Here is a 24341-nt window from a genome sequence, read left to right as displayed (position 1 = left end):
TGTGAGTCACGCCCCCTTAGTAAAGATCATACAAATTAAAAGGCCCTTATCTCTGGAACAGTATGGCGGATTGTAAAAAAATAAAAAGCGAAATACTCAGGGGAGCAACAGGAATAAAATAAGAGCAAAAAATGGCACACTTTTGACTTGATGACAGGTCCCCTTTAAGTAAATGTCGGCTGATTGCACAGTTTCGGCAGCATGGGCTGACCACTAGAGGTTTCTAAGAGCATTTTATTTTCTTCTATCTATCAAAGCCTACGACAAATACATTTGTACACGGGAGTTGGAAGGAAAAGCTATCATGTTTGGTTAGTACCTATCTAAGGCCATGACCCCACTATCAGTATTTGGTCAGTATTCGGTCAGTATTTTTTCTCAGGAGTGGGAGCCAAAACCAGGAGTGGGTGATAAATGCAGAATTGGTGACTTGTTTCTATTATACCTTTTCTCTGATTGTTCCTCACCTGGTTTTGGCTCCCACTCCTGAGAAAAAATACTGACCAAATACTGATAGGGGGGCTGTGGCCTAAAGTGTATTTGCAGCTTTGAGCTGGGCTTACACGCTGCACCTGCATCACAGCCTAAAACATCATTAGTCTTTTCTAGGGTGCTGGCACAGTCTTTCACCAGCACTACCTTCTTATTACTATCTTTAACACCAGGACATGGTGGCACCTTCATAAGTCAATATGTTTAGTTTTGACGTCACAGAACGCGTTGTCATCTTCTCAAAGCTGAATCAATTATATAACCTATGTTGTCATTATACACTGCTCAAAAAAATAAAGGGAACACTTAAACAGCAGAATATAACTCCAAGTAAATCAAACTTCTGTGAAATCAAACTGTTCACTTAGAAAGAAACACTGATTGACAATCAATTTCACATGCTGTTGTGCAAATGGAATAGACAATAGATGGAAATTATTGGCAATTATCAAGACACCCTCAATAAAGGAGTGGTTCTGCAGGTGGGGACCACAGACCACATCTCAGTACCAATGCTTTCTGGCTGATGTTTTGGTCACTTTTGAAGGTTGGTTGTGCTTTCACACTCGTGGTAGCATGAGACGGACTCTACAACCCACAGAAGTTGCTCAGGTAGTGCAGCTCATCCAGGATGGCACATCAATGCGAGCTGTGGCAAGAAGGTTTGCTGTGTCTGTCAGCATAATGTCCAGAGGCTGGAGGCGCTACCAGGAGACAGGCCAGTACACCAGGAGATGTGGAGGGGGCCATAGGAGGGCAACAACCCAGCAGTAGGACCGCTACCTCCGCCTTTGTGCAAGGAGGAGCACTGCCAGAGCCCTGCAAAATGCCCTCCAGCAGGCCACAAATGTGTATGTGTCTGCACAAACGGTTAGAAACTGACTCCATGGGGGTGGTATGAGGGCCCGACGTCCACAGATGGGGGTTGTGCTCACAGCCCAACACCGTGCAGGACGCTTGGCATTTGCCACAAAACACCAGGATTGGCAAAGTCGCCACTGGCGCCCTGAGCTCTTCACAGATGAAAGCAGGTTCACACTGAGCACATGTGACAGACGTGACAGAGTCTGGAGACGCCGTGGAGAGCGATCTGCTGCCTGCAACATCCTTCAGCATGACTGGTTTGGCAGTGGGTCAGTAATGGTGTGGGGTGGCATTTCTTTGGAGGGCCGCACAGTCCTCCGTGTGCTCGCCAGAGGTAGCCTGACTGCCATTAGGTACCGAGATGAGATCCTCAGACCCCTTGTGAGACCATATGCTGGTGCGGTTGGCCCTGGGATCCTCCTAATGCAGGATAATACAAGACCTCATGTGGCTGGAGTGTGTCAGCAGTTCCTGCAAGATGAAGGCATTGAAGCTATGCACTGGCCCGCCCATTCCCCAGACCTGAATCCGATTGAGCACATCTGGGACATCATGTCTCGCTCCATCCACCAACGTCACGTTGCATCACAGACTGTCCAGGAGTTGGCGGATGCTTTAGTCCAGGTCTGGGAGGAGATCCCACAGGAGACCATCCGCAACCTCATCAGGAGCATGCCCAGGCGTTGTAGGGAGGTCATACAGGCACGTGGAGGCCACACACAATACTGAGCCTCATTTTGACTTGTTTTAAGGACATTACATCAAAGTTGGATCAGCCTGTAGTGTGTTTTTCCACTTTAATTTTGGCTGTGACTCCAAATCCAGGCCTCCATTGGTTAATGAATTTGATTTCCATTGATGATTTTTGTGTGATTTTGTTGTCAGCGCATTCAACTCTGTACAGAACAAAGTATTCAATGAGAATATTTCATTCATTCAGATCTAGGATGTGTTATTTGAGTGTTCCCTTTATTTTTTTGAGCAGTGTATTAACTTTTTTTTACATTCGTAATAATTTCAAATAAATGAATTTATATTAAGCGAGCAGAGCATTTTCTGTGCATTTTCTATATGCTCCTATTGAGAGAAAAAAAAAAGTCAGATAACTCTGGCTGAAGTAAAAAAAAAAAGGAAAAAAACAACTTTTTTTCTGCTCAATGTCAGTGACTTGTTTTGAGGCATCCATGACTCTCAAAGTACAAAGTGATCTGTACAAACGAGGGATTTGTTTTCCTTGCAACTAAAAGAAGTCTTAAGAAAAAGCCTTAAAGTTGCTGCCCTCTTGTGGTAGCTGTTGAGAACAACATCTAAAACTATGTTGCACTCTAATTGAGCAGTTCAAAATATTAGGGGCATTGTAAAATAAGTACACCCTCACAGTTTCATTCCTCCTTCAAATAGTAGAAGATTGTGGCTGCCTGCTTTGGCTTATAAAGGGGAGTATTGACCAAATGACCCCTGTCTATGACATCCATATAGCCTAATGGGACACATGAATAGAGGTTATTCTATTGGGACAACCCATTTAAAGGAAGCATCTCAATGTTTTGTGCTTTGAAAGCAACTATTGGTTTTCAATTTCTATCATTTCACAATTAAAGGGGTTGTCTGGTCAAATAATATTAATAATGGACATTGTTAAGATAGGTCATCAATATAAGATCAGTGGAGGTCTGATACCATCACTTCCACCTATCAGCTGTTATAAGCACTGACAGTAGTCAGATGTAAGCACATTAGAGCTGCACTGTGCAGCTCTATTCATTGTGTAGCATCCGGTAGAGCAGCTTATATTGCCTTGAATAGGAGCTGTTCCTAGAAGCTGTTGTGCAGTACCCAGAAGCGACTGCTACATATTGAATGACGCTACGCAGTGTAACTCTGATTCATGAGTTTACATTCATTCTCTAACTTCTTATCATTGTGGTTTGTCCTGATGAAGAAGTATGTTTACTTCGAAATGCGTTGACAAATAAAACCATATTTCAACTATTCCAGTCTCCTACTCCTTTCAGGACCATTGGCAGCGTGGATTTGGACCCACTTATTTCCAGCCTCACAAGTACATCAATTCTCTGTCAGAGCTTATAAGAGCTGATTGGTGGGGGGTGCCAGATGTCAGATACCTACACATCTGATATTGATGACCTATTTTAAGGATACATCATCAATATTATTTAACTGGACAACCCCATACCTCCCAACTGTCCTGGATCTAGCAGGACAGTCCTGAATTTGGGGAGCCGTCACACTGTCCCAGGAGGTTGGGAGTATGTCCAAACTTTAACTATATCTGTGTCCTTAGAATACAGATACAGTAGAATGCAACGATGGAGCAGAGCGCCGTCAGATCCATGATGCAACTTTCAGTCCCTATAAAGACTGAAGGACCATCAGGTCATGTGACATTATCAGGTCACGTGACTGGACAGCATTGAGCTGCTAGGTAGTTGAGAAGCAGCTATTGGCAAGTGGGATGCTTGTATGAGGTCTACATCATGCTGCATGTGGGGGGTATTGTGTGGGGAATCATATTGTATGGTGGGGTTGTGGGGGGCATCTTATCTTGTGAGTATGGGACTATAGGAGTAACATACTAAGTGGGAGGAAGTGAAGGCATTATCAGTGTGTGGGGGGGATGTACTGTTGGGATCATCATACTGTGTTGGGGGCATTATACTGGTTGGGGATTGTGGGGGCATCATACTGTGTGGGGAGCTGTGGGGTCAATCATATTGTGTATGTAGGGGGACTGCTGGGGCATTGTACTGTGTGTAGATGCTGTGAAGGCATAATACTATGTGTGGCATTTAACGGTGTTGGGGGTTTGCTGGGGGATCATACTGTGCGGGGAGCTGTGGTGGCCATCATACAGTGTGTGGGCATCACACTTTCTTGGGAGGCTGTGGGAGAATGATACTATGTGTGGGGAGCTGCTGGGACATTATACTGTTTGGTGATGCTGTGACGGCATCATAATGTGTGAGGGCACCATACTGTATTGGGGGGCTGTAAGGAACCATACTGTGTGGGGAGCTGTGGAGGCCATTTTATTGTGTGTGGGGGGGAGGGGGGTTGCTGGGGAAATATACTGTGTGGGAGTGCTGTGAAGGCACCATACTGTGTTGGGGGCATCATATTATGTTTGGGGTATGTGGGGGAACAGTACTGTGCAGGGTTGTGTTGAGCAGTTGGATTGAGCATTATACTGTGTGGGGGACTGTTGGGGCACTATACTGTGTTATGGGTATTGTGGCAGTAATGAAAAGGGTATTGCACTGTGTGGAAACACTAAAGACCTTCACTAGGAGCAATAGGCTGGGGAAAAATATTAGCATAAAATAAACATTTCTGTATGAGTCCCTCTCTCCTAACTTTCAAAATTCAGAGTTATTCAAACCCTTCAATATATGTTCCAGGATTGTCCTTGAATTTGATTAAAAGTTTGGTTCTTTTCTTAAGAAATAATGATTGTTTATATCTGACAGAATAATTCTCAGTATGTTATATTTCCATGACAACAAGGACACCATTACTGATACTTTAAACTCTATGAATGTTTTCAATTCCGAACATTTTGCAAAAAAAAAGAGCATCTTTATTGTGCTGAAAAACCCAGAAGAAGAGATCATTTAAGGATAGAAACTCAGGAGGAAAAAAAGAACAATTTTCGCATTTACAAATATTGGTTTTGGTGGAATAGAGAGATTGATACTGCACCATCAGTCCTTATTCAGGATTAATGTCCTCAAACCATCCACACCACTATTAATGCCATATGTAATATAATATTACAATGTCTTCTTTATTGTAGGAAGTTACATGCCGATATTCAACATATTAATTTCTATTATGAACAAAGACCAGACTTACATTGTCGCAGCCAATGATGATGATCGAGTGATAACTATCAGCAGGACGATTACTGTAAAGAGTAGGGACATGAGAGAAACCTACAGGGGGTAAAACATAATCAATCTAGTAAATTCACACTCAGATTACATGGACTGATACCGGTACATTGCACTTTGGTAACAGGTATTTGGCAACAACTTTTAATTGACTGCATTAAGAGCAAATCCTCAATATATTGTAATTAAAGGGAATCTGTTCCAGTTTTTTGCCACCTAACATGAGATGAGCATAATGCAGATAACGAGACCCTGATTCCAGCAATGTGACACTTACTGGGCTGCTTGCTGTAGTTTTGATATAATCACTGTTTTATTATCACTAGAGGACTAGTAAACCTGCTGCCACTGATTGGCAGCTTACTGTCTATGCACATTGTACAAAGAAAGCTGCCAATCAGGGGTGTGGGCGGGGTTATACAGAGCTCAGCATTCAGAGAATTTATAGATCTACATCAGAAAAAACAATGATTTTATAAAAACTGCAGCAAGCAGCCCAGTAAGTTATAGAAAAACTTTGTGACAGATTCTCTCTAAAAGGTTTTCCACTACTTGATATTGATGAACCGGCTCCACCACCGATTAGCTGTTGTCAGCAACAGCAATGGCCGCAAATCATCTTCAGACCATTTTAATGGGAGCTGATCTGCAGAACCCATGATTGGAAACTAAACAGTTTTTAACACCTAATTAAATTTTTGGGGGAAGGTGAAGTAACAGAAAAACAGATTTTCTGGGATTTTTTATGTTGTTCACTCTAAGGGTTAGATAGTTTCAAAGCTTTAAGGTTGAAAAAAGACAGCAGTCCATTGAGTTCAACCTATGGTTAGAGATGAGCGATCCCGAACTTAAAAGATCGGGGTTCGTACTGGACAGTTAGTGTCCGGGGCTAAATGCCAAACAGACTTCTCCCAAAAGTCTGTTGCAATGTTCGGAGCTCCGGGGGAAGTCCGTTGCAGAGAGAGAGAGATCCAAAGTTCGGGTCTCCATTGTTTTCAATGGGGTTTGGGTTCTGGTTCAAGTTCATTTATAGTTATGGTACCTGAACCGAACTTTGGACTAAAGTTTGGGTCGGATACCAGAACCTGAACTTCCACGGGTCTGCTCATCAATACCTATGACTTAACATTTTGCTCCAGAGGAAGGTTGGGCTTCATAGGAGTATCAACATAGCAGACATAGGAGACTTTCACTTGGGCACAGATAGCCAAAACAACAGCATTGGAACAGTGAAAATAGAGATGACAGGGGCAGGAGATCATCTCTAACTGCTTAGATGGTGTGGTTGAACTTAACCGCCACATCTAAAGGGTTAACCTGCATGGTCCTGAAATAGCTCCAATTGTAGAAAATTACAGACTGTTGCCAGCTGTATAATACAGTTAGTACCTGCCATGTATGGAGTGGACTTAACTCCTGAGCCCACAGTATACATTGAGACCCCACAAGGGACTGTTTTCTTCCATATACTGCCCGTAGGATTGGACTTCTAGTACATGGCTGCAAACTGACGGGAGCCTGGCACCAAGTTTTCCATTTTGTTGCAGCACCATCACAGGCAAAATAAAGAAATACATATTATCCATTAAATTCAATAGACTGCTTGTGTAGGGTGTGGATGTACCAGATCCTCAGGAAAGAGCAAAGTTTTTTATAGCCAAACTGGTTAATATTTAAGGGTCTTAGACTGGGACCGCCCTCAATTAAGAAAGAACTCTCCAATAAGGGGACAATTGATTAATATATACAGACACCTACATTAGTTTTAGTATCAGCCTTAAGGCCCCATATACTTTTGACTAAAGTTGTCCAAAACCAGAAATATGGTCGAGATCGACAACAATCTAATGTGTACAGGGGCCCGACGGATGATGTCCGGAGAGGACAGGGTTCAGCAGTATGAATTTTAACAGCTGACAAATTTATTCTTCCTGAGATAAGCCACTGTTAGAGCTGTCTGGCACCTTTCTCAGAACATTCATGCGTAAGAAGGAGTCAGCAGACACACCTGACGGCCAAACAAGCGCTCTGACAAGGGCTATCAAATTGTGTGGCCAGATTTGGTCTGTTCTGATCTTCAGTCTAATCCGGGGAGAAATGCAACTAATTCTGGTAACATCGAGAATTGCAGAGGAACCTTTACTAAGATATATGATCTCTCACGATTAAGCAGCTAGAATACAAACTATTCATAAAGACTTTCAGCAACAAGCCGTGTAAAAAAAGATGTATATCAATACCTTTCCCAGACGTTGCATGTTTCTGTATAATGCAATAGGAAGAGTAATAACGACCGTAGTGCTCAAGATAGCGAAGCGGCGGTCAGCAAGTATGCTTCCTGCAGTAACTGCATGCAAAAAAAGTTCAGAACAGGTTTTATATTTTGTAATATTTATAAAAAGGTATAAAAAGCAAAGAAAACTGCCTATATGTGCCAGTATACACACCAGATTATCCCACCAGAGCTCAGGACAGATGTCATTATTTTTCAGCTTAGTATCTTGCCCTGCTCTGTTCTGCACCTTTGTTTTAATGCTGCCAGAGTTTGGACTGCAGGATTATAATTTCCAGTAATTCTTCTCCCCTCTCATAGATATTGCCACGATTTATAGTTGGCAGTCTGCCTCTCTCTAAAAAAAAGGCAGTCATTACTCCCTGTCTGAACGTAGGACACAGATCTGCTCTTGAGTCACCGCCTTGTTTTCTGTTGCGCTCCCATTCATTTGCTGCCCAGCATGTGATACACAGTCTCTCCAGAAACAGAGAGTTTATACATTATGTATAGTTTAATTATGCTCTTTAATTAGGGTGGTTTCACGTGTGAAATTTTCTTGGTAGTGGGTTCTGTCCTTGGTTTTCCACTCATAAGTGACATACATATTATACTGCATACTTATTATAGTCTATGGTGCTGTTATACTGTTTAATGGGTAGGAGGAGCTAAGACATTTCTAAGAATCCAGGCTTATATTGAGAGAAAAATAACGGGAATTTATCATCAGGGGGATTTTTAATTTAGTTTTAATTGTGATGGCTTTGCCATTATTTGCACCAAATTTGTCAAACTGACTCATGAAATTTGATCAATTTGGTGCATCTTAACCTTTTATTGATTTTCCATTTTTGAGCATTCATGTTTTCTTCCCCTTCTTCCAAGAGTCATAACTTTTTATCACTGTGTTAATATAATCATATTATGGCTTGTGTTTTTGCAGGACGAGTTGTAGAGTTGACACCATTCATTTTGCCATATAACATACTGGAAAATGGGGAAAAAAGTCCAAGTGCGGTTAAATGACCAGAAAACATGATTCTTCTGAAAAAAAAAAATTGGTTTGTCCCACCCTTTTCTGATACCTCTAACTTATTAATTCTTTCTGTCAATCAATTGTGTCAGGGCTTGACTTTTTGTGTAGCAAACTGTAGTTTTTATTTATAACATTTTGGGCTACGTACATTTTTTATATCTTTATTCTTTGTGCCTTTTTGGAGTGATTTATATTTTTATTTTAAGAATATTTTTTTACTTTTTTAGTCAACTTGGGGGGACTTGAACCTGCGATTGAATGATTGCTTCTTTTAATTACTGGACTACCGCAGTATGGCAGTATATACCGTAGCTAAAATCTCAGTCTCCAAGAAAGCTTTTGGTCCTGTTTATATATTCTGGGATACTTTTGGCTGCAATACATTTTTTGCTAAAGGTTTTGTTCAAATTTTTCAGCTTTTTATTACAACTAACAAACACATAGAAAAGCATAACAAATTAACATGTCATAGGCGAGTACAGCCTTGTCTGAAAAGTTCCCAATTTTTCAACTATTCTACAAATAAAATAATATTACATGGTTTCTTCACATGTGATAGACATCTACCCATATAATCTCAGGGAGGACATGGGAGCTGTGATGTTATTATGGGTGTTCACAACAAACAGGTCAAGGAAACTCACCTCCTGGGATTCTTTGAAATATTTTTGGCAAGATGTCTCCTGTGATGATATTGTAGCTGATCATTGCTGAAAAATATTGAAGCCCACTATTAATAGACAAATTAATCTCGTAGATCCTTTTAGCCATTCCCAGAGTTTCATTGCAACTGATTCAAACGTTGAGCCAATCACTTGCCATAGATAATCAGCAAATAACTAGAAATCAGTAAATCGATTCCCAAGACCCTGGTCCAGCAACCAAGTCAGTAGACCCTGGTAGAGATGAGCGAAACCAAACTTAAAAGTTTGGGGTTCGTACCGGACAGTTAGTTACTTATTCTGCAAGTCCATTGCAATGTTCAGAGTTCCAGGGGAAGTCCGTTGTATAGAGTGAGAGAGAGAATTCAAAAGAGAGAACTCAAGAGTTCAGGTCCTCATTGTCTGATGATGTCTATGCAATATGTACAGTATATGTACAAAAAACAGAGTATCACAAAATATTTTTTTTTCAAGGCTGGCCATGCCTCGCTCCACTCATAAAGGGATATTCTAGAGGAAAGTTATTTTGTCATAGAAACGTTATATATATAGTTAGTGAGCAGTTTGCACAATATTACTTTACTTGTGGGCAACATTTAAAAAGTGAACTATTGGTTAAGTATATTGCTCATTGCTCATGCTGCTGAATTAGAGACACTGGCTCCGTTATTGCAGGCAGCAATGCTTGGCTCTGAAATTCTACGGCATTTCAGGAAAAACTTACTTTTAAAAGCTGCCCAAGAATGATGGAACTAGGGCAACTAGTCCAAGAGGTAGATCCTCAGTGGCTTCACCCCGCCCGCTCCGTCTGACTGTCAGGTCTCTCTTATACACACATTGAAATAAATCTACCAGGTGAGTGGGACCTTTCTCAGACTAGTCATCCTAGTAGCATCATCTGTCGACAGCTTTTAAGAAAAGTTTTTTCCTGAAGTGCCGCTGCAGTAACGGAGTTGGTCTCTGACCACCACTGACCGTGGATCGAACAGGTAAAAATCTGCAGTCGGGTTCTCATTAAAGTAATATATCAGCCTCTCAACTGATCCTTTTGGAAAGCTCATCAAACAAAGGTAATGAGAAAACTCTGGAAAATAAACATACAGATTTGTACATTTTAAAAAACAAAAAAATCCTAAATGAACATTTTGGGCAAAATTGCTAAACTGAGGGGTCAGAGCATAGCATAAGAATTATGGTTGTATCAAGCACTGCCCCCCTAAATATCTGCACTGGACATAGCACAGTTTACCACTTTTGTCTAAAGTGACCCTATAGAGGAATTGTCACCAGGTCAAAAGTGGCTGTTTGTTGCTCTTATTTTTTTTCCATTGTATTTTTTTTTATTCAACCATACAGTTCCGGAGATATGGACTTTTCTATTTAGCGCTAATTTTTATGATCTTTACAAAGGGGGTGTTGATCATAGGGTAGTTATACAGAGCAGCCTAAGATGCGCCCCAGGAGATCCTGTGAGCAACCACTCCCCTTAGTAAAGACCATAAGAATTAGCACTGAATAAAAACACCCATATCTCTGGAAATATTTGTTGGATTTGAAAAAAAACCAAAGCAGCATACTGTGGGAAACAGAGAGAATGAAGAATAGCAGTAACTGGCTATTTTTGACCCAGTATCAAGTCCTCTTTAAAGATTAAAAAAATTGCTTCTTCAGTTATTTCTCTTGATATGTCATTGATATAAAAGAAATTAATTAAAGGAAAATGGCCAAGACTGTAAAAATGGTTAAAGGGAAGTGCAGGAATTTTTTTTTAGAAGAAGAAGAAAAAGAAGACGAAAAAAAGAGGGAAAAAAAAGAAGAGGAAAAAGAAGAAGAAAAAAAAGAAGAGGAAAAAAAGGAAGAGGAAAAAGAAGAGGAAAAAGAAGAAGAAAAAGAAGAGGAAAAAGAAGAAAAAGAAGAGGAAAAAGAAGAAGAAAAAGAAGAGGAAAAGAAGAAGTAAAAGAAGAAAAATAATTTTATTTATATAGTGCCACCATATTCCACAGCACTTTACAGTTAAAATTATTCTGATTATAATAATACAATTAGAAATTGATTTAGTTTTCATGTCTTCAAATGTGTTTTTTTCTAGATCAAATGATAGCGGTAAAAAGAATCATACCAGCAAAGGGATATAAAAACTGCAGCACTGATACCAGCAGATATCCAGGAAATCCAAACGTCCTGCTGACAAGTGTTTGATAAGTGCTAGTGCCCGACATCTCACCTCCCCTAATCAGCAGTATCATAGAATAATCTGCAAAACAGATGGTGAAGCGTAATCTGTTACATCCATATTCTGTACAGTGTGGCTGCAGGGAACACAAACATTTCAGCACTGCAATATTACTGCATTTTAGAGTCCAGGAAAAACTTTTTTGCTTACTTTTTTTTGTGTAATTAAAAGTTTCCTTTTCTTGAAAGCAATATTTCCATGATCTGAAGTCACTTACGAATAGTCGGGCGTCTGACTGCAGCCGTCACTAAACCTCAGAATGAAGAAGTCACAGCACTAGATACTCCTGCACAATATTTCCCGCAGAGACGCCTCCTGCTGCGATAGGAACCACTGCACAGCTTCATCCATTTCAATTCCCTTTGTTCTTGATCAATGTGGGGGGATCACAAAAAGTTCCTAGCGATGGCCGTAACATTACAAAAACTGAGACTTCAAGACTTCACATGTGATATTGACATGCAGAGCTCAGTATGTGCATTGTCCCAATCATCCATCTGTAAAGGAGCAGGAGGATATCACCCACATAGGGTTCACCACAGCTACATATATATATATATATATATATATATATATATATATATATATAGTGATCAGCAAATTAAAGAGGAAATTCAACACAAAAAGTTTGCTCTTTAATATGGAAGAGTTTTAGGAATCCAAACAATTTGCGGTTCACTTTACAGTACCGATCCACATGGAGACTTTCACCAACGGGTAATTCCTCCTCTAGGTCTTCTTGGAATTAATACTTTCTATTTTGGATTGCACTTTAGTTGCAACAAACACTTTTAGGTTCCTTTCTTTATTGTTATCTGTAGGGATGAGCGGACCCATGGAAGTTCAGGTTCTGGTACCTTACCCGAACTTTATTCCAAAGTTCGGTTCTGGTACCAGAACTTTATCCAAACTTCAACCAGAACCAGAACTTCATTGAAAACAATGAGAACCCATCACCCAAGCTTTTGCACTAGAAAATATTCTTTCTCTGCAATGGACTTCTCCCAGAACTTCGAACATTGCATTGACTTCCGGGAGAAGTCCGTGTTCGGAGTTTAGCACCGGACAATAACTGTCTGATACGAACCCTGAACTTTAAGTTCAGGTTCGCTCATCTCTACTCATCTCTAGTTATCTGCCTTTACCAAATTGCTTGAATATTTGAGGATACAATTTAAATTTTTTTGATTTTTACACGTGAATTGATTGATTATTATTGTTCATCCTGGGGGACCTGAGTGCCTTTATTTTGTTGACTGTTGTTGGGGTTTATTTTGGATTATTATATCCACCCCTATTTTATTTGTGTATATTTTTAAATGTTTTTAATTGTTTGTCTGTGTCGATTTATTATTTAATACATTTTACAAATCTTTATCTGGAGTATACGTCACTCTGTATAAAAATATGGTGCCCAGATAGAATGTCACTCCATGAATCAAATAAGGAAAGAATCCAGTACTCTTGATATTGCAAGAAAATATGATTTTAATGAGAACCGCAATCCAGAAAGTCAAAATGACGTTTTGGTCAACAAGACCTTCTTCAGACGGATTGCACTATGAACACTGTGTTATATAGGTGAAACAGCGCTGTACATTAAAGGGATGCGATGCCCAGGAGAAAAGCACATTTTCTTGCAATATCAAGAGTGCCAGATTCTTTCCACATTTTACAAATCATTGCCTTTGTATGGTTGTGCACTATTTTCATCTGTGCAGCTATTTCCTTCTTTTTTATATATTAACCTTTTGCACAGATGAGTGGCACCCTTATGTGTTATTGCTGTGCCCACTGTTTGGTTTCTTGGGTGCAGGGTAATATTTTTTCCATTTGTAACCTTTTACCATGTGTTTTTCTTGCCACATTATTTTTTTTTTACATTTGTCACTTTTTGGTATGTTTTCTTTCTGGCACATTATAATTTTTGATATTTGTAACTTTTTGCTATGTTTTCTTCCTGGCACATTACAACTTTTTATATTTGTCACTTTTTGTCATGGTTATTTTCCTGGTATATTGCTACTTTCTACATTTGTCACTTTATGCTGTTTTCTTTCTGGCACATTGTTATTTTCTACATTTGTCACTTTTTGCTGTTTTCTTCCTGGCACATTACAATTTTTTATATTTTTCACTTTTGCCATGTTTTCTTTCTGGCACATTACAATTTTTTATATTTTTTACTTTTGCCATGTTTTCTTCTTGGCACAATACTATTTTATATACTTGCCACTTTTTGCCATGTTTTCGTCTGCCACATTTCTCTTTTTTACTTTGTCACTATTTGCCATGCTTTCTTTCTAGCTTTTTGTCACATTTTCTTCCTGACACGTTGCTAATTTTTTTTTTGACATATGTTGCTTTTTTGCCATTTTTTTAGCAGACTACTTGTTTTGACATTATTTATTTGCTCTTTAACTTGAGACTTAACAGCCATTAATTAAAACCCTTTCAACAGAGTAACATTTTTTGTTCCAGTCCCCTCGTCTCCTCTGTCTGTTACCCTGAGGGTCTACAAATGGAAAGAAGGTCGGGATCTGTCCCTCTAACTCATTTATAGCAAGATAATTTCTCTGAGAGATGTTTGTGCAGTACACTGTAGAGCGAGATCGCCCGAGAGCAAAACTCCGCTCTGAGATAAGCAGCAGGCACTATCTATCTATATATTCTAAAATGGGGGAAATGACAGCATGACAATCAGAAGGCTTCTCACCAGAGCATGCTCAGTGTTTTTATGTATTCATTACTCATTGCTTTTATATTGTTGTGCGGACAGATTATTCAAGAGTTAAACAAAAATGAGGTGCGGGACTCCCAACTATCAGCTGTAACTTGTGAGGGAGCCAAGCAGCAAGTGTTCAATTTTTCAGCAGCGCCACTACAGTCGTGGCCAAAAGTTTTGAGACTGACACAAATTTTGTTTTTCACAACTTTTGCTGCTTCAGTGTTTTTAGGTGTTTTAGTCAGATGTTTCTGACGCACCCCCTGGGCCAGTGTTGTTAGGGATACCCGGAGCCGGATCAGATGGGGGTTGTAGTCTCCGAGTGGCTGTGACCCGGTCCGTGCCCAGGGTGTCAAGCTCAGTGTGTGGCAGTCCTTACTGATGTTACTAAAGTTCTTTATGTCGACTACGCCACCCGTTGAATTGCGGTCACTACGGCCGCCGCTGCAGCAGGGTCCGCTGAGGCTGATGGTGTTTGTGCAGCTTAGGTAGTATAACCCCCAACGGGAGGGGTATAGCCTCAGGGGGTCAGGTGCAGAGGATGGTGGTTGTGGAAGTGCAGGGAAGATGGTAATGAGAGTCAGAGTCGGGTTGTGCAGTTCAGGGTTCTTTACTTACTGCTGTTCTTGTACCGGTCACTCCGGCCTTGAGTGACCACCCGAGCCGCGCTGCGTCCACCAGGTCCTGGACTCGGCCAACCCCCAAGTAGTTCTGGAGCGTGGTTCTGAGCTCCCTTTCTGTCCTGTCCTCGTCTCTGGCCTTCCCCACCAGGGATCCACCTATGTCCGGCTCCCTCGGGCCTCTTGTTGGCGAACCCTTGTCTCTGGGTTCCCTGACCCTATGCGTGGTCTGCCTTCCGGGTGGATATAGTGGGTGGCCGTGGCAGATTCTGCCCACGGCCTCCGGTTCCTGGCTAAGGTGTGCTGTAGCCTCTGCCAGCTTGGGATCCGGTACCCTGTTGCCAACTCTTCACCCTTTGATTTAATTTGGGCTCTCAGAGTTCCTTCTTTCTCCCCCTCTGGGTCTTTCAAACTCCTCTCTCACTCTTGGCTCTGGGGCTGCTCTGCTCCTCTGCTTTCCTCCACTGCTCTGCAAAAGACTTACTGACTGACCCTGATCTAAGATGGTGCCCACCTTAAATACTCCCTCTATGTGTGAGCTCAGGTGACCAGCACCCAATGAGCTCCTAACTTTACCCAGGCTGCTCCCCCTATCTGCCCCTACACTACTAGGATGTTCCACCCCCCTCCCACTCCAGCCAGGAACAGACTCTGTCGTACCTGCACATTTCTAAGTGGGAGTACCGTTGGTCTGCTCCTCGGAAATGGGATGTGTGTAGTGCATGCAGCTAACTGAGCTCAGTTCCACACTCCATCCTTACCCGGGAGTGGAATATCACACCTCTGGGTTGAGGTGCAATACCCCTGTAGCAGCCGAATCCTCAGGGTGCTACATTCCCCCCTGGTAAATCACAGCACGTCCTCGGGCTGTAAGATATAAAAAACACCAAAACATACAATTTTTTTCATAAACATAAACATATAAAACATATAAACATTATCAGCAGCATAAACTTTTCATATAAACTTTTCATAAAAACATTCTTGTCTCTGGTACCTCCGGTCACGGTGCAACTTGTGACCGGGTAAAGTGCGACAGTCTCTCTTGGAATAAAACAGTTCCCTATAAAACCGGTAGGGGGCGCTTTAGGAAGCGCAACTATATACAAGGGGATATGGCCGCTCTCAGTCCTCGGCCAGGTATTAGGAAAGGGATGACCGCTCTCAGTCCTCGGTCAGTGGGGAAATGGGACACACTGGAACAGTTCACACTTGTCCCAACGGGGACCACATCTAAATTAGCAGCATGGCATATACCCTAACGGGTAACTTTATACAGTCTCTTCACTACCGTACTCAACGACGGCGTCCTCCTGCTCTTTCTTTGTGGACAGTTTCAGTTTCAGACCCGTCCGGGTCCTCTTGCTCCTCCTCACACCGCAGCTCCTCCTCCGTCAGGCGATGCACATGGAGGGCGTAGGGTCCTTTGGCACACTTGTGCCGGGTGAAGGTGACCTCGTCCCCTAAATACAGGTCACGACCTCTGTGTCCCTCCGGTAGGTGGGACTCAACGTCTCTCCTGGTCACGAAGACGTCGCCTGGGGTGCGGTGATCCCTGATGAAACCCCACCCATGCTGCAGATTGAACTTTATCACAGTCCCGATGGTACGGGGACCATGCGCTGCACGGGGGTCTCTCCTGGTCCGGCTCTTCTGCTCCGCGCTCCTTATTTGGGCTTGTTGTTCCCGGACCCGCCTCTCTCTCCGCTCCCTCTCAAAGACCTCGAGCTGCTGGCGGCAGCACTCTGCACGCTCCGCTGCGGCTGCCCGAGTCTCCTGAGTGAACCCCATGAGGTCTTCTCCGGTGGGATCCCACTCAAACTGGGTCTCTTCTAGCGGGGGCGAGATCCTCTTTATGGGCTTTGGAGCCGGAATCAGGGGTTCGTCTAGGGGTCTCTCTTTCCGGAGTCGGGGATGGTGAAACTCCGGTGGCCATATGAAGGGCTGCCCATCCGGGCACGTATGCTGGGCGAACAGGTCCTCACCCAGGTGCGATACTGTAGGTGTTATGGGCGCCGTGGTGGTAGCGGCGCCCGGGTTAACCAGGCCTTGCGACCAGGCCTGGGGCACCTTGAAAGTAAAGGGCACCGTAAGAACAGCGGCGCCCTGTGTTACTTGGCCCTGCGACCAGGCCGGGGGCTCCGCGGAGGTAGGGGGCGCTGTTGGTATTGCGGCGCCCGGGGGTACTAGGCCTTGCGACCAGGCCGATGGTACTTCCTGCTTGGCCACGCTCGGGGTCGAGGCGTGTGACGTCACAGGGGTCGCGGCTTCCGTTTGAGGCCTAGTCTGCGGCGGTGACGTTGCAGCGACGGGCACGGCAGGGGGTACTTCGGGCTCTGCGACGGGGAGCTGGGGCAGGCACGCGGTTTCCCGGCTCGGGGTAGTGACGTCCCCTTTACCTGCCTCCATTCGTTCGGCTCCCTTCTCGGCGCCGTCTCCGGCCTTCAGTCCTCCTGCGCCATCCTCAGAGGCGGTCTGTCTCCTCGTCTCGGGTGGCGTGCTCCGCTGACGAGTCTCGGTCTGCTGGGCCATCTCTCGGCTCCACTCCGCCAACGTCTCTCGTTGCACCCGGGCCAACCTCCGTGCGAGGCCCTCCAGCGCGGTCTGTGCACACTCCCGGTCTCGGGGGAGCTGTGCTAGGATCTCCAGCAGGCCTTCTGGAGTGGCGACCTGCAACAGGCTCCTGACCACTGGGTCGGTGCTGCCTGGAGTGGCGGCCCGCATCAGGCTCCTGACCACTGGGTCGGTGCTGCCTGGCTCTCCCTCCATCTCCGGGTAGGCTCTCTCTGGACTCTCTTCCAGACGTCTCGTCTCCGGGTGCGCTCTCTCCAGACTGCTCCAGGCGACACCCATCTTTGTTCTCTTCTTCTGTCTCCGCCCACATCGAGGGTGGTCCCGGGGCAACTTTGTGATTGTCAGTTCCAGGGGCAGTTCTCTTACGCTGATGGACACTTCCAGCATCACAGTCTCTGTTGGTGGGCGCGGTTTCCGCTTTTGGCGCCATTCTTCGACCTGGCCCACGATGGGAGGTGGCCTCTTGCCACCCTCTGGCACGCCCATAATGGCGTCCGCTCCCCCAAGGCGGGAAATCTTCGGAAATGGCGGGAATCGTCTCCCAGTGGCGGGAAACTCCACGGATGGCGGGAAAAAGCTGCAAATGGCGGACAACCGGCGGGAAACGACCTGTGATGGGGCCCGATGGCGGGGACCCTCCGGAATCGGCAGGAGACTTCTTTTTAAGGTAACGGTGAACTTTTCTTCAGGCACGCAGTACCCGGTTGTTGCGGGCTCGTAATCCTGCCGACTACGCCAAAGTTGACGCACCCCCTGGGCCAGTGTTGTTAGGGATACCCGGAGCCGGATCAGATGGGGGTTGTAGTCTCCGAGTGGCTGTGACCCGGTCCGTGCCCAGGGTGTCAAGCTCAGTGTGTGGCAGTCCTTACTGATGTTACTAAAGTTCTTTATGTCGACTACGCCACCCGTTGAATTGCGGTCACTACGGCCGCCGCTGCAGCAGGGTCCGCTGAGGCTGATGGTGTTTGTGCAGCTTAGGTAGTATAACCCCCAACGGGAGGGGTATAGCCTCAGGGGGTCAGGTGCAGAGGATGGTGGTTGTGGAAGTGCAGGGAAGATGGTAATGAGAGTCAGAGTCGGGTTGTGCAGTTCAGGGTTCTTTACTTACTGCTGTTCTTGTACCGGTCACTCCGGCCTTGAGTGACCACCCGAGCCGCGCTGCGTCCACCAGGTCCTGGACTCGGCCAACCCCCAAGTAGTTCTGGAGCGTGGTTCTGAGCTCCCTTTCTGTCCTGTCCTCGTCTCTGGCCTTCCCCACCAGGGATCCACCTATGTCCGGCTCCCTCGGGCCTCTTGTTGGCGAACCCTTGTCTCTGGGTTCCCTGACCCTATGCGTGGTCTGCCTTCCGGGTGGATATAGTGGGTGGCCGTGGCAGATTCTGCCCACGGCCTCCGGTTCCTGGCTAAGGTGTGCTGTAGCCTCTGCCAGCTTGGGATCCGGTACCCTGTTGCCAACTCTTCACCCTTTGATTTAATTTGGGCTCTCAGAGTTCCTTCTTTCTCCCCCTCTGGGTCTTTCAAACTCCTCTCTCACTCTTGGCTCTGGGGCTGCTCTGCTCCTCTGCTTTCCTCCACTGCTCTGCAAAAGACTTACTGACTGACCCTGATCTAAGATGGTGCCCACCTTAAATACTCCCTCTATATGTGAGCTCAGGTGACCAGCACCCAATGAGCTCCTATCTTTACCCAGGCTGCTCCCCCTATCTGCCCCTACACTACTAGGATGTTCCACCCCCCTCCCACTCCAGCCAGGAACAGACTCTGTCGTACCTGCACATTTCTAAGTGGGAGTACCGTTGGTCTGCTCCTCGGAAATGGGATGTGTGTAGTGCATGCAGCTAACTGAGCTCAGTTCCACACTCCATCCTTACCCGGGAGTGGAATATCACACCTCTGGGTTGAGGTGCAATACCCCTGTAGCAGCCGAATCCTCAGGGTGCTACATTTCTATGGTTACTAAAGTACAATTATAAACATCTCATAAGTTTTTAAGCCTTTATTTACAAATACATCAAGTTTATGCAAAGTCTCTATATTTACAACGTTGACCCTTATTTTTTCCAGACTTCTGCCCTTCGCCCTGGCAGCTGGATATCAGTTTCTGGGCAAAATCCAGTCTGATGACTATATATTCTTGTTTAATCCGTTATTGGAGTTTATCAGAATTTCTGTGTTTTTGTTTGTCCTCCCAATTTTTGAGGATTGACCACAGGTTCTCAATGGGATTGAGATCTGGGGACTTTTTTAGCCATTGACCCAAGATTTCAATGTTTGTTTTTATTTTTTTATCTCCGAGCCACTTAGTTATCACTTTTGACTTGTGACATGGTCTCCATCATGATGGAAAAAGCGTTGTTCGTCACCAAATTGCTCCTGGATTGTTGGGATAAGTTGCTCTTGAAGGATTTTTAGATCCCACTCTTTATTCATGGCAGTGATCTTAGGAAAAATTGTGAGTGAGCTTCATTAGAGAAAATAACTTGGCAGGAAAGTGACTGGGGTAAAGTTATTTTCTCTGATAAATTTCCCTTCAGCATGATGGAGACTACATCACAAGGTAAAAGCGATAACTAAGTGGCTTGGGAAACAACACATTGAAATTTTGGGTCCATGGACAGAAAATTCCCCAGATCTCAATCCCATCAAGAACCCCTGGTCAATCTCAAAAAGCGGGCGGATAAACAAAAAAAAATGTGATTACCTCCAAGCCCTGATTGGCTAAGAATGGGATGCCATCGGTTAAGATTTGGCCCAGAAGCTATCCAGCTGCCAAAGCAAATTGCAAAAATCTTGAAAATTAAAGAATCGACACTGTAAATATTGAGACTTTATATTAACTTGATGTATTTGTCAGTAAAAGTTTAAAAAACGTATGAAATTCTGATAGTTGTAACCATAGAAACATCTGGCTAACAAATCGAAAAACATTGAAAGACTAGTCTTTGTGAAAACTTAAATTTGTGTCAGTCTCAAAAGTTTTGGCCTTGACTATAGTGGGGATATGAAGCAGCAGACACAACAACGGACTTCTCAATCTATAGGCATTCACCACCTCCGCTCACATTCCTCCTACTGATTGGTAGGAAAGAAAGACTCAAATACAACAGCAATCTTGCGGAGTTCTAAGAAAAGATAGCTTTGAATTTTTATTTTATTGTGAACATAAATATTTATGAAAACAGACATGTCAGGAAATACTAAGAGATTAACTAAAAAAGTCAGACTAGAACTGTCAATATAAATTTCCTCTACTGCGAGCAAAAAACATTATTCATTTTTTAGATAAGAAATAAATGACATTTTTACTTACCTGTAACAAAGGCCACTGCAAGCAAAAGTAAAATTCCCAATGGCAATCCAGCCAGTTTCATAGAATAAGGCAAACCTAGTAATATAAAATGCAGATAGAGAGACTAATGTGACAAATGTTACATGTTCCTGTAGAATTTTGACATACTAAAAACATGTGAAACATACAGTAAATGTATTTGTTCCACGTCTTGTATAGAACAGGGATGAGCGGACCCAAGGAAGTTCAGGTTCTGGTACCCCACCTGAACTTTATTCCAAAGTCTGGTTCGGGTACCAGAACTGTACCCGAATTTGAACCAGAACGCAATGATAAATGTCCCCCTTTTATCCTTCTCGATTGGAAGGGTAAATCAATATTTGCATCTATAATTCACTAAATATGCAGATGACTTGATGACTTTGCTAATGGATATCACCAATATATATATATATATATATATATATATATATTATATATATATATATATATATATATATATATATATACCCAATACATTTTATGTGGGGTGTAAATATCCAGTTTCTCAAAAATCAGGTTTCTTAAAGGTCCTCTTGGAGCTACTATCCCCTAATAGGGCCCAGAATAATAAATTACATTTACTATTGAGAAGATCTGGGACAAATTCTGCATTGGAGCTCAGGGGCCTTTTATCTATCATGGTGTCATTCTGCTAATCCCCTGCTGCCTTAGAGTTTTACTTAAAAACATGGCTTGTATTGAACCAATGCATGAGAATAACTGGATCTCCAGGTGCATGTATATTATTCTATAAGTATAATTCATGCGGTAGTAGATGATCTTACCGATCATTCCTGTTCCCAGTATGGCATTGATTAAATTGAACCCTGCCCACAAGACATTACTAGAAAACTTTGTATCCTTCTCGTCCTCCTCAATCAGTAACTGTCCATCGTCTACATCAACCTGCAGCAGAAAATGATGGGAAAAAGTGTAATAACAATATAATAACCTCATTGTAGTAGTTATCATCATCGTCCGTACCTGTTCCAGCCAGCTGTTTGGTGACATCTGCGCGTTCTTCATTCTTGACGCTTCCTTTTCCCCGTCATTTTTCTCTGTTTTCAGCATCTTGTCCTGTTTCACTCTGGTTTATCATCATTTGAGTAGGAATAGAGGTACAGACAACAGGGGACTGAACCATCCTATATACGGAGCCTCAAAGGCAATGACTAAAAGGTTGATGTCCAATAAGAAGGATGATTGATGGTCACAGAATCCAGGAGGAAAATATTACCGGGCTCAGATTATTGATAACATGTAACTTAATAAACAGACATGGGAACTTAAAGACATTAGTGGCTACTTAACGTCATAAAACATGTCCTGCTGCTGCCAGCAATGAGGCTTTATTCACAAGATAACAATAAAAATGAGGAGGAATAGCAGAGCTGGGCACGTCACTGCATCGGGGCAGAGTTTGTAATTTTGCATGATGTGCCGTTATATCTCATAGTCAGGATTTTCCATTGCAATCAATTTCAAACTCAGCTATGCTACACTTGTATTTGGGTGGTGGTGGTTGGTATCACTTTGAGGAGGAGAAACCCTAAAATAGTGTTTAGTAGGGACTAGAGATGAGCAAAACCAAACTTAAAAGTTCAGGGTTCTCACCGGACATTCAATGTCCGGTTGAAAACTCTGAACACGGACTTCTCTCGGAAGTACAGAGATGAGAGAGCGAAAGAGGGAGAGAGAGGGAGAAAGAAAGAGATAAAGAGAAAAAGAGAGAGAGAGAGAGACAGAGAGGGAAAGACAGAGGGAGGGAGAGAGAGGGAGAAAGAAAGAGAAAGAGAGAAAGGAAAAAAAGAGAGAGGGAGAAAGAGAGAGAGAAAGAGAGAAAAAGAGAGAGAAAAAGAGAATGAAAAAAAGAGACAGCGAGGGAAAGACAGAGGGAGGGAGAGAGAGGGAGAAGAAAGAGACAGAGAAAAAGAGAGAGAAAGAGAAAAAGAGAAAGAAAGGCAGAGAGGGAAAGAGAGAGGGAGAGAAAGAAAGAGAGAAAGGGAAAAAGGCAGAAAGAGAAAAAGAGAGAAAGAGAAAAAGTGAGAGAGCGAGAGAAAAAGGGAAAGAGAAAAAGTGAGAGAGCGAGAGAAAAAGAGAGAGAAAAACAGAGAGAGCGATAAACAGAGAAAGAGAGTAAGAGAGAGAGAGAAAGAGGGAGAGGAAGAGACAGAAAGGGAAAGAAAGAGAGAGAGATCCAACGTTTGGGTCTGGGACGCTGACTATGCCTGTAGACTCTCCAGGATCTGGAGGATAGGTTTTTTTTTTTTTTTTAATTTTTTGGCACATTATTACTCTTTGTGGGGAAATTCAGGAGTCAATATTAGTATATGTGGGCGATTCACAGGGAATTATTAGCAGATGTGGGGGATTCAGGGGACATTATCCTGTATATAGGGGGGGGCTCAGGACACTATTACTGTATGTGGGGCGACCCACAGGATGTTATTACTGTATGTTGAGGTTCTCAGGGGACATTTTTACTATAAGCAGGGATGACCCTGGGGTAATTATTACTGTATGGGCTGGAACTCAAGGGTCATTATTACTATGTATTTCCGATTCTTGGGAGATTTATACTTTTGTTGAACCACTGCTCAGGCCATTATTAATGGCTAATGGGACACTCAGGGGACATTATTACTTCATAGGAGCACTCAGGGGGCAATATTAAATGTTAAGTGGACACTTAAGAGTTGTTATTACATTATAGGGACACTCAGGGTATTGTAACCATAAAAGGGGCACACAATGGGGCGTTATTACTTTTGAGGGCACTCACAGAAGGCACTAATATTTTCTAGGGTGTAATTCTGCCATCTAAAGTGCACAAAGGAGGCCTTATTATTATGTAAGGGGCGCAGAGGTGGGCATTATTATGTGGGGGGCAGTAAGAGGAGCACTGTTATTGTGCTGAACAGTAGGTGGACATGTAGCACCCTGAGGATTCGGCTGCTACAGGGGTATTGCACCTCAACCCAGAGGTGTGATATTCCACTCCCGGGTAAGGATGGAGTGTGGAACTGAGCTCAGTTAGCTGCATGCACTACACACATCCCATTTCCGGAGGGCAGACCAACGGTACTCCCACTTAGAAATGTGCAGGTACGATCGAGTCTGTCCTTGGCTGGAGTGGGAGGGGGGTGGACCATCCCAGTAGTGTAGGGGCAGATAGGGGGAGCAGTCTGGGTAGTGCTAGGAGCTCATTGGGTGCTGGTCACCTGAGCTCACACATAGAGGGAGTATTTAAGGTGGGCACCATCTAAGATCAGGGTCAGTCTGTGAGAAGTCAGCCTGTTGTAGTGAAGACTTTGCAGAGCAGTGGAAGAAAGCAGAGGAGCAGAGCAGCCCCAGGCCCAGAGTGAGAGAGGAGAGAACGAAAGACCCAGAGGGGGAGAAAGAAGGAACTCTGAGAACCCAAATACAATCACAGGGTGAAGAGTTGGCAACAGGGTACCGGATCCCAAACTGGTGGGGCTACAGCATACCTCAGCCAGAGACCGGAGGCCGTGGGCAGCATCTGCCACGGCCACCCACTAAATCCACCCGGAAGGCAGACCACGCATAGGGTCAGGGAACCCAGAGGCAAGGGTTCGCCAACAAGAGGCCCGAGGGAGCCGG

At 43.7% G+C, this 24341-nt stretch overlaps 1 protein-coding gene across 1 annotated transcript in view; it reads right to left on the bottom strand.

Annotated features, from left to right (window-relative positions):
• SLC38A11 (solute carrier family 38 member 11) overlaps nt 1–20774 on the bottom strand; it is a 54532-nt gene extending 33758 nt beyond the window's left edge. The window contains exons 1-5 of the mRNA XM_073645680.1: nt 20700–20774; nt 11357–11491; nt 9220–9285; nt 7508–7614; nt 5230–5309 (exon numbers count right to left, since the gene is read on the bottom strand). Of these exons, the coding sequence (XP_073501781.1) occupies nt 5230–5309; nt 7508–7614; nt 9220–9285; nt 11357–11491; nt 20700–20760 (449 nt within the window). The 5' untranslated portion in view covers nt 20761–20774. The remainder of the gene's footprint in view (nt 1–5229; nt 5310–7507; nt 7615–9219; nt 9286–11356; nt 11492–20699) is intronic.
• Between the last annotated feature and the right edge of the window lie 3567 nt (nt 20775–24341).

Source organism: Phyllobates terribilis, unplaced genomic scaffold (genome assembly GCF_046119375.1).
Source record: "Phyllobates terribilis strain yellow unplaced genomic scaffold, ASM4611937v1 Scaffold_9__5_contigs__length_417890890, whole genome shotgun sequence".
Classification (NCBI taxonomy): Eukaryota; Metazoa; Chordata; class Amphibia; order Anura; family Dendrobatidae; genus Phyllobates; species Phyllobates terribilis.
Note: the sequence above shows the minus strand (reverse complement) of the source record. Positions and strands in the feature narration are given on the sequence as shown.